Source organism: Ruditapes philippinarum, unplaced genomic scaffold (assembly GCF_026571515.1).
Source record: "Ruditapes philippinarum isolate M1 unplaced genomic scaffold, ASM2657151v2 ctg6240_1_1_1_1, whole genome shotgun sequence".
Classification (NCBI taxonomy): domain Eukaryota; kingdom Metazoa; phylum Mollusca; class Bivalvia; order Venerida; family Veneridae; genus Ruditapes; species Ruditapes philippinarum.
Window position 1 is genome coordinate 1 of NW_026852422.1, and position 14,401 is coordinate 14,401.

Genomic DNA, 14,401 nt, shown 5'->3' on the forward strand with positions numbered 1-14,401 from the left:
GGAAAGAGATGGGTGAGCCAACAACTAATATTCCACAGAAATGGGAGACAATAGTAATACTTATTGTGTTCACTTTTATACTGTTCATCCATGCTCAACAAGTGGAGTCTACAGCTAGGCTAGACTTCCTGTGGAAAGTTCAGGTATAGCTCATGGTTATCATTTTATGATCATTAAAGATACAATAAAAATGTACCTTAAAATTGCCTACAATAGAGCAAAGTCAGCATGTATATGCATGTCTGATCTCACTCTGTAATTATTGGTAGCTAAAATTTTGTATTTTGTGATTGAATAAAAGATTTCAGTTGAATTTAGGACTTTCATTTGTCACTGTATAGAACTGTTGACTAATATTGGTGAATATGTGTTATATATAGTGGTAATATAACTCAGTTGTTAGATCTGCCAAATGGATTTGTCAGAGTCCAAGGTTTTTAGTCCTGATTCAAAAGTGTGTCTATTATAGCTTATATAAGCTTCCTGTAACACAATCAATTAAAAGGAGAAAAAATTTCACAATACACTTTGTCTTTCATTCTTATCATATATATAAGAATATTAAAGAATTGCTTTGTGTATATTGTAAATTGTAATGTGTGTATATTATTTTCTGACAACTAAAATATGTTTGAACTAATGAAACAACAATAAATTCTGTATGAACCGTAACCATAAAATTTGTGTGTGTATTTGACATAAAGAGGATATTGAATGAGTGTCAGTTTAATACTGAATTTATTGAACAAGTTGATTAAAATTATATTATGTGTGCCTCTGGCGAGCATTATAAATATTTTTCTATTGAATGGTTCCAATAAATGTAGTAATGAACTTACACAAATTTAATATTCTATTTATCACATACCCAAAATAAAGACCATTTTAAGTGATAAAGAAACATTTTCATTGATGCGCTTGTAAAATAACGTTTACATTAATAGCGCATCTTAACGCTATGTTTATATGAAAAAAAAATGATGTCACATCAAAATATATGCATGGCAAGGCAATATCATTTTTTCGGAGCCGCAACATTGGCACGGGTATGTAATAAAAAAACATTAATGAAGTGACGTCAAAATATATGCATGACCGTGCAATACCAGTTTTACGGAGCTGCAAAATCGGCATGGGTTTGTGATAAATAACGTTAATGACGTCACATTAAAATATATGCATGGGTGTGCAATACCTGAGCATTAAGGAGCCCCAAAATAAGCAAGGTTATGTGATAAATGGGGTTATGATTTCAGGCAACAGAAGAGAAAGAGGAGATGGAGAGTTTGAGAGCTTACAATCTGAAACTAGTTGCCAATATATTACCACTACATGTTGCTCAACATTTCCTCAAACGAGGAAATAAAGAGGAGGTTTGTAGTAAACTAAATGCATTTTGTTAATAAACTATTGTGTTTTGTAAATTTTTTTGTAAATTTTTTTGAAATGTTTGCAAATTGCAAATTTTCTTTTTACAAGAACTCAACTGAATTTTCAAAAGCTTAAAAGGATTGTACACAGATTTTGCCCATTGTTCACTGTTTATTTATTTCATGATATGTGTACATCATAATTTTGACCATTATACACTGTACATTAATTTCAGAATATGTGTACATAATAGTTTTGCCCATTGTACATTAATTATTGTACACTGTACATTTATTTCATGATATGTGTACATCATAACTTTGCCCATTGTACATTTATTTCAGGATATGTGTACATCATAATTTTGCTAATTGTACACTGTACATTTATTTCATAATGTGTTCATAATAATTTTGCCAATTGTACACTTTACATATATTTCAGGATATGTCTACTTCATGATTTTGTCCATTGTACACTGTACATTTATTTTGTTGTGTACATCATAATTTTGCCCATTGTACACTGTACATCTATTTCAGGATATGTGTACTTCATGATTTTGCCACTGTACACTGAACATTTATTTCAGGATATGTGTACATCATAATTTTGCCCATTGTACACTGTACATTTATTTCAGGATATGTACTACAGTGACAGTGAATGTACCTGTGTAATGTTTGCATCTATCACAAATTTCTCAGAGTTTTACATTGAATTGGAAGGCAACAACGAGGGAGTAGAATGTCTCAGGCTCTTAAATGAGATTATAGCAGACTTTGATGAGGTAGTACATTTGTATTTATACATGACCTACTTTAAGGTAGTCTTACTGTAATTCTTTCCCACCACAAAACAAATTGTAACATCAGCCAATATCGTAGCAAATGGGTTATTTCTGGAATATGTTATATTTTCAAAATTTTCGGCATTAGATTATTGACAATACTGAACAATATAAAATAATGTATTATAAAAGAAGAACTTCAATTGCTGAGATTTTTAAGATTAGCTAAGTTGTTGAGAGTACCTTTATCTAATCAAGTACAAAAAGTAATGGCTCAGAAACAATTAAATTTTTTAGATTAGATGATGTTTTGTTATTTTTAGAATAAATTTTTTAAAACCATTGAAATCAAGAGATAAATACCAGCAGAGTAGGTCCGTAAAGATGAAAATTGGCCAGCAAAATGAATAATGCCCTGGAAGGACAATTTATTCATTTCAGGGCCGATTATTACTTTCTGGGCCATCTTTGACATGTATTAATGTCTTTAATACACTTGATTAGATATAATTTAGTAGCATTTTTAAAAATTAATTTGATATTTCTTTCATTAATTTGTGCTTAAAACTTACTTTAACTTTTACAGCTCGTTGTTTTAATGACGTTAAATGTAACGTCATTGTTTCATTTTGTGCACATACTCAGACAATATATTGTTCAATGGACTGATTTTGAGTTTTCCGCTTTGGGCCACAAACTTAAATAATTGGTCATTCGACACTCATAATCAGTTGAAATCATAGGCAATTTTATTTCTTTATATAGTATCAAGTTTATTAAGTTTACTTACAGTTATTATTGCTGTGATTGTGTCACCAGCATAGAGCCAAGTTACCGTCTCTGATAATTATTAGATGTATGAAATGATTTGAAATGTATTGCAGATTTTGGAGGAAAGGAAATTCAAATGTATAGAAAAGATCAAGACTATTGGCTACACATACATGGCAGCCAGTGGGCTCACACCTGAAACCAGCTTTAATGATATGAGTCATGTAGTGGCCCTGACTGAGTACGCTTTTTCAATACAGGAACAGCTGAGAAGTGTTAATGAACACTCCTTCAATAATTTTAAAATGAGGATAGGTATGCAAGCTTGACACTTAAGTATCATGTTACATAAATATTTTTATATAAATAATTTTTAGATTCTATACACAGGTGCCTGTTTGTGCTTGAAATAATTCACGGAAGGGCACCTGACGTCTTCCTTCACCAGTAAAGCTGGAAAAACACCATATACAGTATGACCTTTACTGTGTCGGTATGATGTAAAACCCAATCAAACAAACTCAACTGATTTATTCCAGTGTAAACATGTCATATATATAGTGGTCAAAAGGAAATATTTTCACCTTTTTATTTTAATTCTTTATGGCTTTATTAAGGCAGATTATCTAATTCCAAGTCTATTTATCTAAGTTAACAAGCATTACATGATACTCTTATGGCATTTATTGCTAATAATTAGCTTAAAGCTTAATTTAATACTATGACAACATTTTCTCAATTTATTTTACTAATTTTCATATATTGAATTAGTCTTATGAATAATTTTTTGAAGAAGTCTTATTATTAACTTTGGATGTATATTAATGGTTGTAGTCTTAACTTTGAAAATATATAAGAAAAAATAACTTAGGCAAATTCAGGTGCTAGCTGTGAAACTTTATATATATGGACAATATATATCTTTATTCTATATTTATAACTTTCCATCACTGTGAAGAAATAAATTACTTAAGATTAAAAGTTATTTATATCAAAATATTTATAGACAGGAAATTCTTTTTATGACTGTTAAAACTTTAAATATTGAAATTATTGAGGTTTTAATAATTAATGCAATAAAAGCATTTTGACCAAGGAAATGCTATGTTACACATCACCTGTCCTTATAAAAATGATTGTCTTCAATCATTATAAGTCGTATTGCATAATGAATACAATAAAGGAAAACATACAAAATCATACAAACAAATCGGAATTCCTTAATAATATACTCACAAATATACAAAATAGACCATTCAAGTATTCAAGATGTGCTGGGTTTTTTTGTTGTTTTTTTTGGTGTGACCCACAATGTCAGAGATGACTTTTTCATATATTATAAAGCCTGAATATATTTAAGGTAATTGTTTTCAGGAATGAATGTGGGTCCAGCTGTGGCAGGTGTTATAGGAGCCAAGAAGCCTCACTATGATATATGGGGTAATACAGTGAATGTGGCTAGCAGGATGGACAGTACAGGTGTATCTGACTGTATACAGGTGTGATAATGTTAACTTTACCTCTACTCAAACCTAAAATGATCAGCCTTAGGCACCAGTATAGAGCCAGGCCAGCCAACACATCCATACAGTCTGACCTGAGGCTCTAAACTCATTTGCTGACTTAAAATTTTCGTCTTGACATCCCCAAAATTGATAATAGACAGTTCCAAACAGTGGAAGCTGGACAAGTCTATGTTAGAAATTCAAGGGATGAAGGGTTGATTATCTATGTCATGGATACGTCTTTGAGAATTAGAACATCCAGTATTCTAATAGCAACTAGCAAATTTAGAAAATGATGTCAATTAATATCTAAATACATGTAGTGTGATATTAAACATTGCAATTTATGGAAATAAACACTGCAATTTAATGAGATAAACAATGCAATTTAATGAAATAAACACTGCAGTTTATTGACATAAACACTTCAATTTGTTGAGATTAATACTGCAATTTTTATCGATAGATACTGTAATTTATTGAAAAAAGCACTTCAATTTATTGAGAAAGATACTTCAGTTTATTAAGATATAGGCTGCAATTTATTGAACTAGTAAAAAATCAAAAAAATCTGTTATTTATTGAGATAAACATTTCTCTTTACAGGTAACACAGGACATGTACAATATTCTTGAACCTCTGGGATACATGCTGGAATGCCGGGGTATGGTTACAGTAAAAGGGAAAGGAGAAATGGTGACTTATTTCTTAGTTGATCGGCCAAGTAAGGGAAGCTGAAGAAACATGAAACTCGTAAGGTCAAGGCCACAAATTTAAGGTCAAAGGTTAATATTTAGCAATGATGTCTAAGAGCAGGAGCTGATCGACCTTTTGTTGTGTCAATGTCTTGCAAGGGAAGTTATGATGGCTAAGAGACCTTGAAACAAGATATGAGGTTGAAGGTCAGATGGTAAATATGAGTAACAAATGTACTGATTTTGTTCTATTATTAGAATTATAAGCTTTTAATTAATTATAGTGCTATGTGGAAGTATTTTGAAAGTCAGGTTGTTAAAACTGTGACAAAACAAAAACCAGTATTTTTTTTTGCATATGAAAATGATGTGGAAATTGTACATGTGAAATTTTGGTGTGAGAAGAAAAACATTATTTTGTAAAATATTTTTTATCTTTCAATGTTTTATACATGTAAATTACATTGAATAATGTTCATAAATTTTGATATTGTATTGAACAGTGCATAATTTCATGTATTTTCTTTTTCAACCAAATATAAAAGCACATCTCAAGTTTTAGTTAAAAACTGATGAACTTTTCAAAAGATTGCAAATTCTAAAAGTGAAAATATTTAATTTGACGTCAAATTATATCATATTAATAACAACATAGAGTATTTTCTAAGTAAGCTCTAAATATTTTAGTGGAATTTTCAATATTTTCTATTTTTGAAATACATTCTATCATATTGAAAAGTGCTCATTTGCCTCTCAGGGTCAGCTTTATGTAGTTTGAATTCTAAAATTCTCATTTTCATAGAAGTCTTTGCATCTCTAAGTTCCAGCAGGTGAGGTGGTACTGACCCCTGGTGTTGCTTAAAGTTTGTAACACCCGAGGTTAGCCAAATTCATCTTTCCTGTTTTGGCGCAATATGACCTAAATTATGTTGTTGCAGATGATAAAACCGAACAAAACAAAAAATCATACAAAAGTATATTCAGTTAAATGTCCCTGTTTTGAGAGGGCACCTGTCAAGCTGTTCCACAAGTTCTTACTATTGTTTTGGCTGGGTCTTAAAGACAGGTCTTGGACAATATAAGAAAAGTTAGTAGAATTAATTAATAATTAGTATTTATTTAAAATTTGGGGCATCTGTGGCAGGGTGGTTAAGGTTGTTTACTTCAATCCACTTGCCACACACCACTGTGCGTTTCGAATATTGACAGGGACTTTGGATTCTTTCATGTGAGGAAGCTATGCAGCTAACTTATGGAATGTTGGTGGTTGTACTCAGGTGGCTGTTTGTGTCTAGAATAATTATTAATGCACAAAATGGCACCTGACATCTTACTCAACCTGAGTACAGCTGGAAAGTGGACATAAATTATGTGACTTATACTGTGTCGGTTTGATGTAAAAACCAAACAGAAAAAAACATTTAAAATTGTCCAACTTTGACACATGTTTGAATCATACATGTGTCATCTTTGTGTAACATTATAAATGAAATCCAAAGAAGGATGGATGGGACTTTGATAAATTTTACATGTATATATATTATTGTGTGGGGCGAAAGGACATTAACAAATAAATTCATGGTTTGATTTTGCATAATCTTAGGATTAAAGCAAACAGTAAGTTGTACCTGCAAAACAAAAATGTAAGAACTTCATTGTTTTTATAGTATTAATGGTATTAGAAATTATGGCAGAATACTTGAACTTGACTGATTAAATAATGATTAAATACGAGATAAGTTGTTTTCTTTAACCATTGTTGTTAAGGATAGGACTCGGGTCTTTTGTTATTTTGATGATATTTTGATGTTGTACATAAATATGAGCCGCGACATGACAAAACCAACAAAATGGGTTTGCGATCAGCATGGATCCAGACCAGCCTGCACATCCGCACAGTCTGATCAGGATCCATGCTGTTCGCTATCAGTTTCTCTACCTGCAATAGGGTTTTTAAGTGAACAGCACAGATGGCAGGCTGGTCTGGATCCAAGCTGGTCGCAAACCCATTATGTTGGTTTTGTCGTGACATGGCTCATATGTAAAAAAACAACTGGCTAATGTTTTTATTGTTGATTGATTTGTGTTTCTCTCTGTGATTTCTCTATCTGAACTGTGATGTATGTATGTAATATGTAGTAATTTCTTGTACATTTTATCACTCAGTCAAATTTTGGATGTAATAAATGTGTATGAGATGATGGCCAACCATTGAATACAATGGTATGAAAATAAGAACATTGTTTTTTTTCTCACTGTATATGCTGTATTATTGGTCGACCTTCGATTTTGTCAGTAAAGTGGTAAATTTGCTTAAATATTTTAGAATTGGCTTCTGACAGAATTATTAAATCTTCTGATTTTTTTTTGCAATTGAGAAAGCCTTAATTAATTAACTAATTAGACTATTAGTACTTAATTAATTAACTAATAAATACTAAATTAATTATTTAATTTACTCGTATTTATATAAGAAAACATACTGGTTATTTTATTTCAAGAAAAAGCAACTGCTATAATTATGTGGGTTTTTTTTACTCCCTGATAATGTTTGTACATACACCGCCAAAATGAAAATGAAACTTTATTTTACTTCTTGAGAATGACATTGATTCAGTACATTCTATAATTGATTCAAAACATGATTTATTTAATTAACTGTAAAATATGATTCATATCACAAATTTTGCCTAAAACTTTCACTCAGGAAATACAATGTAAGTAGCCTTTTTCCACCAGTACATTATTATTTATAGAGCATATTTTTGAAGTCAGACAAGACTGACTGACTGTAATTTTGATAGCACAGTTTTTATATTTTGTTATTGAAATCCCTTTAACTTTGAATAGACTGTTCCAATTTCAATGCTGGGCAAATTTATTACACAAAAAGCAGGTGTTTAAAGGTGAAAGATTGCTGTTACAGTATAATAAAATTGACAATTATTACCAATTTTGAGACAAAAATTTACCTTATGATTTTAAAAAGTTTATTATCAATTTATAGGATTAAATCATTATACATGTAATACTGGCAGGATTGTATTGTAACTACGAGTTTATACATGTTTCTTTCTTTTTATGTTATTTGTAAACACCTTTTAATACTGGTAACCAAATCTTCTCTTTTGTTATGTCATGTTGGTTCATTGCTGTCCAAGCTCTACATAATTGTATGAACCATATTACATAACAAAAGATTTGGTTACCTATAAGGTGTTAGTAACAACCTTTTATAGTATTGTAAATGAATTGAAAAGAAACATAAAAGAGGCAATGATTGCTTTGGAGATAGCGTTCTAATCCTAACACTTAAAAGGATATTGGTTGAAACACAATTGTTAAAAAAATATGTGCTTGTAAATAAATTTTATAAAACAGTCAATATAAATGATTAAAAGAATGCATGTATATATACAACAAGCAACATGTATAAAATCGTTTTTACAGTATAATCTTGTTGAAATTTGCTTAATGTTTAGCCAGAGTAAACTTTAATTTGATGTTAAGGGAGGTAATTATGATAATAAAAAAAAGGACAACCCTCACATCCCTTTAGAAATTGTCTTTTCCATCCATGTGTCTGTGTTTTTCTGCTTTTGTTCTTTTAAAAACTACATGTACATAATCAACATTTTTGTCAAAGCCAAAATAAAGATCTTTATCATTCTTGAAAAAAAATATCTGGACAAGACATTATTGTGGCCTTTGGTGAGGATTGTCCTCATTTTTTCGTCTTAGGTTGTCATGTGAATTCCATAACCGTGCAATAATTGTGTGTGATAAGTGCTCTCAAAATTAATCCAATTAAGATATTGTATTTTCATTTTTTGTATATATAAATAAATAGTTTACCTGAAGCTAATCAAGGGACACAACTTTATCATATATACTTGTATCATATGAATGCACTTAGAGAGCTTCATGAATTTGAGTCTACTTTTTTCACAAAATGATAGTCACTCGTTTCTTGCCTTATTGCTTATTGTCATATTTTATTAGTCCCCTACCGGTTTACCGGAGGAGACTTTAGGTTTACCCTCCGTCCGTCTGTCCGTCCGTCAGTCCGTCAGTCCACAAAACTGGATCCCGCGATAACGCAAAAAGTACTGAAAATATTTTAATGAAACTTGATATATGGATAGATGGCAGTATGGAGATTATGCACGTCTTTTTCTTTTCTTCCTATGTTGAAAATTCTGGTTGCTATGGCAACAAATAGACTGAAAATATGACAAATTTTACACATAACCTGGATCCCGCGATAACACAAAAAGTACTGAAAATATTTTAATGAAACTTAATATGTAGATAGATGGCAGTATGTAGATTTTGCACGTTGTTTTCTTTTTTTCCTATGCTGAAAATTCTGGTTGCTATGGCAACAAATAGACTGAAAATATGGCAAATTTTACACATAACCTGGATCCTGCGATAACACAAAAAGTACTGACAATATTTTTATGAAACTTGATATATGGATAGATGGCATTATGGAGATTATGCACGTTGTTTTCTTTTTTTCCTATGTTGAAAATTGTGGTTGCTATGGCAACAAATAGACTGAAAATATGGCAAATTTTACACATAACCTGGATCCAGTGATAACGCTAAAAGTATTGAAAATATTTTTTATGAAACTTGACATATGGGTAGATTGCAGTATAGAAATTATGAACATCCTTTTCTTATCTTCCTATGTTGAAAATTCTGGTTGCTATGGCAACAAATAGACTGAATTTCAAGATTTCTGATTCTAGTTTTTAAGTTTTTTCACTACAAGTTCTTTATTTCTTAAGGTATTTTCTTCAAACTTTAAATATAAGTTGCTAGTCATCAACCACATCATATGTGACAATGTTTATAACTCTAGGACAAAATTTATCAGAATTACCTCCCTAACTATTTCCAGAATTATGCCCCTTTTTGTACTTAGACTTTTTAGCTCACCTGTCACAAAGTGACAGGGTGAGCTTTTGTGATCGCTTTTCGTCCGGCGTCCGGCCGTCGTCCGTCGTCCGTCCGTAAACTTTTACTTTAAATGACATCTCCTCATAAACCATTAGGCCAATTTCATCCAAACTTCACAGGAATGTTCCTCTGGTGGTCACCTTTAAAAATTGTTCACATTAATTTAATTCCATGCAGAACTTTGGTTGCCATGGCAACCGAAAGAAAAAACTTTAAATATCTTCTTTTAAAAAACCCTAAGAGCTACAGCTTAGATATTTGGCATGACACATCTTCTAGTAAGTGTCTACCAAGTTTGTTCAAATAAAAGCCCTGGGGTTAAAATTGGCCCCGCCCCAGGGGGTCATTGATTTTCCCTATATGCATATAGTAGAAACTTAAAAAATCTTCTTTTAAAGAACCCAAAGAGCTAGACCTAAGATATTTAGCATGAAACATGTTCTAATGAGTGTCTACCAAATTTGTTCAAATAAAAGCCCTGGGGTCAAAATTGGCCCCGCCCCAGGGGGTCATTGATTTTCCCTATATGCATATAGTAAAAACTTAAAAAATCTTCTTTTAAAGAACTCAAAAGAGCTGGAGCTAAGATATTTAGCATCAAACATGTTCTAATAGGTGTCTACCAAGTTTGTTCAAATAAAAGCCCTGGGGTCAAAATTGGCCCCGCCCCGGGGGTCATTGATTTTCCTTATATGTGTATAGCAAAAACTTAAAATCTTCTTTGAAAAAACCCAAATAGCTGGAATTTAGATATTTAGCATGAAACATCTTCTAGTGAGTGTCTACAAAGTTTGTTCAAATAAAAGCCCTGGGGTCAAAACTGGCCCCACCCCAGGGGTGTCATTGTTTTTAACTATATGTGTATAGTAAAAACTTAAAAAATCTTCTTTTAAAAAACCCAATGAGCTAGAGCTTAGATGTTTACCATGAAACATCTTCTTATTGGTGTCTACCAAGTTTGTGCAAATAAAAGCCCCTGGATTAAAATTGGCCCTGACAGGGGGGGGGAGTAGATCATTGTTTTTCATTATATGTGTGTAGTAAAAACTTAAAAAATTTTCTTTTAAAGAACTCAAAGAGCTAGAGCTAAGATATTTAGCATCAAACATGTTCTAATAGGTGTCTACCAAGTTTGTTCAAATAAAAGCCCTGGGGTCAAAATTGGCCCCGCCCCGGGGGTCATTGATTTTCCTTATATGTGTATAGCAAAAACTTAAAAAAAAATTTTTGAAAAAACCCAAATAGCTAGAGTTTAGATATTAAACATGAAACATCTTCTAGTAAGTGTCTACAAAGTTTGTTCAAATAAAAGCCCTGGAGTCAAAATTGGCCCCGCCCCAGGGGTCATTGATTTTCCTTATTTGTGTATAGCAAAAACTTAGTGTATAGCAAAAACTTAAAATCTTCTTTGAAAAAACCCAAATAGCTAGAGTTTAGATATTAAGCATGAAACATCTTCTAGTAAGTGTGTTCAAGTTCAAGTTTGTTCAAATAAAAGCCCTGGGGTCAAAACTGGCCCCGCCCCAGGGGTGTCATTGTTTTTAACTATATGTGTATAGTAAGAACTTAAAAAATCTTCTTTTAAAAAGCCCAATGAGCTAGAGCTTAGATGTTTAGCATGAAACATCTTCTTATGTGTGTGTGTGTGGGGGGGGCTATATACAGGTGAGCGACCTCAGGGCCATCATGGCCCTCTTGTTTTGAGAAATTGGTAATTTTTACTCCAACTTCTTCAATCATGATAGGATTTTCTTCAAACTCCCACATCATAATAATAATTATGACAAGGTTTATAAATCTAGCATCCATATTTCCAGAATAATCTTCTCCTTAAACTTTTAATTTTTCCTATTCGTTCTTTTAACTTTCATTTACTTCAAATTCAAAATAAACATTCATTATTCATACCTTAATTACTAATTGTTCTTTGTTACACTCACATCATGTATGACATCTTGCATCTTTATTTCAAGAGTTATCTCCTTTTTAAAAATTTTGCTTTTAAAAATGTTATATTTTGATAACAGGGATGTTTAAAAAATAACTTTAGAATGTCCTTCAGTCCGTCTGTCTGTCTGTACATAAAAACTGTTTCCTGTGATCACTTTTAAAGAACTTTTTCAACAAATTTACTTAAAATAGAAACATAAGATAATGGCCAATGGCCCTTCAGAATGTTGCTGGGGTTCTAACCGGTAGGGGACTTATGTATTGCTTGCAATACTATGATAATTGCTTGTTATTATTGAATTGTATAGTATTTGTAGATCTTAAAGTAACTATAATGCTCATAGGGAACTTGGTTGCATTTTATAGAAAGTCCTTAGTGCAAAATATCTGAAGTCCTAGGACTTACGAAAACAATTAGGACTAACTAAAAACCATTTAAATAAATATTTACATCATTAGTAAAAGTTTTTAGACTTTTATTTAAGTCATTCCCCTGAGAAAAGTTACAAATACGATGGTATACACTTCAATCCGCAATGTGTAAATGAGCCGCGTCATGACAAAACCAACATAATGCGTTTGCGACCAGTATGGATCCAGACCAGCCTGCACATCCGTGCAGTCTGATCAGGATCCATGCAGTTCGCTTACAAACCCTGTAACAAGTAGAGAAACTGATAGCGAACAGCATGGATCCTGATCAGACTGCGCGGATGCGCAGGCTGGTCTGGATCCATGCTGGTCGCAAATGCATTATGTTGGTTTTGTCATGACATGGCTCAAATGTTCATTCAGCATCTGTATTCAGAGATTGATGATCTCAACAAGTAAGGTCATTTTCTTTGAAAGAAAAATTTCTCAGTTTTGTTCTTAAGACTTTGAACTTTCCATGAAACGCAACCAAGTCAAATGATCAGCAAAAGTTATCATTTATGTGATTTCTACTTATCATAACTCCAACAATTTCGATTTGATATCTGGCTTATTTAATTTCTGATTGAAGTTGCTAGAATTGGATTTGTTTAATAAAGTTATTTGTTCATCATTTTAATTGTTTTTTCTAAGTCTAAATGGTTTGAAGTATCAAGTTATCTTTGATGTATTGATTTAATTTTGTTATATTTTTATCATGTATTTTTGTTGATTTTTTTAGAAGTTTCTCCACATTCTAAAATAAAATGTTTTCTCCACAAGTCAGTGTTGTCAACAGAGATACATGTACTCCAGAACTCGGCAAATTTGTAAAAAAAAATCCCAGCTAATGCGGGGGTACAGACACAAACAAACTTTATTAGTATACAGTTATTTCATGGGTATTGCCCTGAGGTATCGGGGATAACATCTGGAACTGTTGCCAAAGGCCGAAGAGGTGTAACAGTTAAAAATGTTGAGTCGTCAAAAGTTCATTTCATCATTGTGCATGCACAGGATTTCAGCGGTTCAATTCAACAGTTGAAAATAAGGAAATGAGCCGCGTCATGACAAAACCAACATAATGGGTTTGCGACCAGCATGGATCCAGACCAGCCTGCACAGTCTGATCAGGATCCATGCTGTTCGCTTATGAACCATATAACAAGACGAGAAACTGATAGAGAAAAGCATGGATCCTGATCAGACTGCGCGGATGCGCAGGCTGGTCTGGATCCATGCTGGTCGCAAACCCATTATGTTGGTTTTGTCATGACGCGATGTTGGTTTTGTCATGACGCGGCTCAAATAGTATTTATAGAAGGCATTAGGTTATAACTCCATTTGAATAAATGTAGTGATAATAATGCTGCAATAAGGCATTGTCCACTTCATTGAGAAGGTTTGAAAATTGTGTCTGTACCCAGATTTTCATGTAGTGGGGGAAAACCCACATTTTTTCGAGTTCCAGATAACATCTTTTCTCACTGTTGATTATACTGCTTTCAATTTATCATGATGTTTAAAGAAATTTAAATTCTAGAATTTTGATTTGAGTCGTGCCATGACAAAACCAGCATAATTGGTTGCGACCAGCATGGATCCAGACCAGCCTGCGCATCCGCACAGTCTGATCAGGATCCATGATGTTCACTATCAGTTTCTCTTCTTGTTATAGGGTTTGTAAGCTATGTAAGCGAACAGCATGGATCCTGATCAGACTGCACGGATGCGAAGGCTGGTCTGGATCCATGCTGGTCGCAAACCCATAACGTTGGTTTTGTCATGGCACAGCTCATTTGTTTCATGAAAAACGGGTTAAGACTTTGGATAAATGTCCAAATTAAATAAATTGTGTTTGTTTTATAATAACAACTTTCATATCATAAACTTTAGTCTTGTTTATAAGTATTAGTCTAAGCTGAACTTAATTCGTG

General features: G+C 32.4%; 1 protein-coding gene across 1 annotated transcript; it reads left to right on the forward strand.

Annotated features, from left to right (window-relative positions):
• Window positions 1–8: 8 nt before the first annotated feature.
• On the forward strand, window positions 9–10,021 carry LOC132759984 (adenylate cyclase type 6-like). The gene is made up of 6 exons (XM_060751866.1): window positions 9–143; window positions 1,257–1,373; window positions 2,015–2,161; window positions 3,046–3,247; window positions 4,307–4,431; window positions 5,044–10,021. Exons 1-6 carry the CDS (start codon window positions 9–11, stop codon window positions 5,173–5,175), a joined length of 858 nt encoding a protein of 285 aa, XP_060607849.1. The 3' UTR covers window positions 5,176–10,021.
• The last annotated feature ends 4,380 nt before the right edge of the window (window positions 10,022–14,401 follow it).

What these genes read in the sequence shown, in the direction of transcription:
- LOC132759984 (XM_060751866.1), top strand. Translation starts at nt 9, where the DNA reads ATGGGTGAGCCAACAACTAATATTCCACAGAAATGGGAGACAATAGTA. An exon ending in ACTTCCTGTGGAAAGTTCAG is followed by an intron (nt 144 to 1,256) that starts GTATAGCTCATG and finishes TTATGATTTCAG; the next exon opens with GCAACAGAAGAGAAAGAGGA. An exon ending in TAATTTTAAAATGAGGATAG is followed by an intron (nt 3,248 to 4,306) that starts GTATGCAAGCTT and finishes AATTGTTTTCAG; the next exon opens with GAATGAATGTGGGTCCAGCT.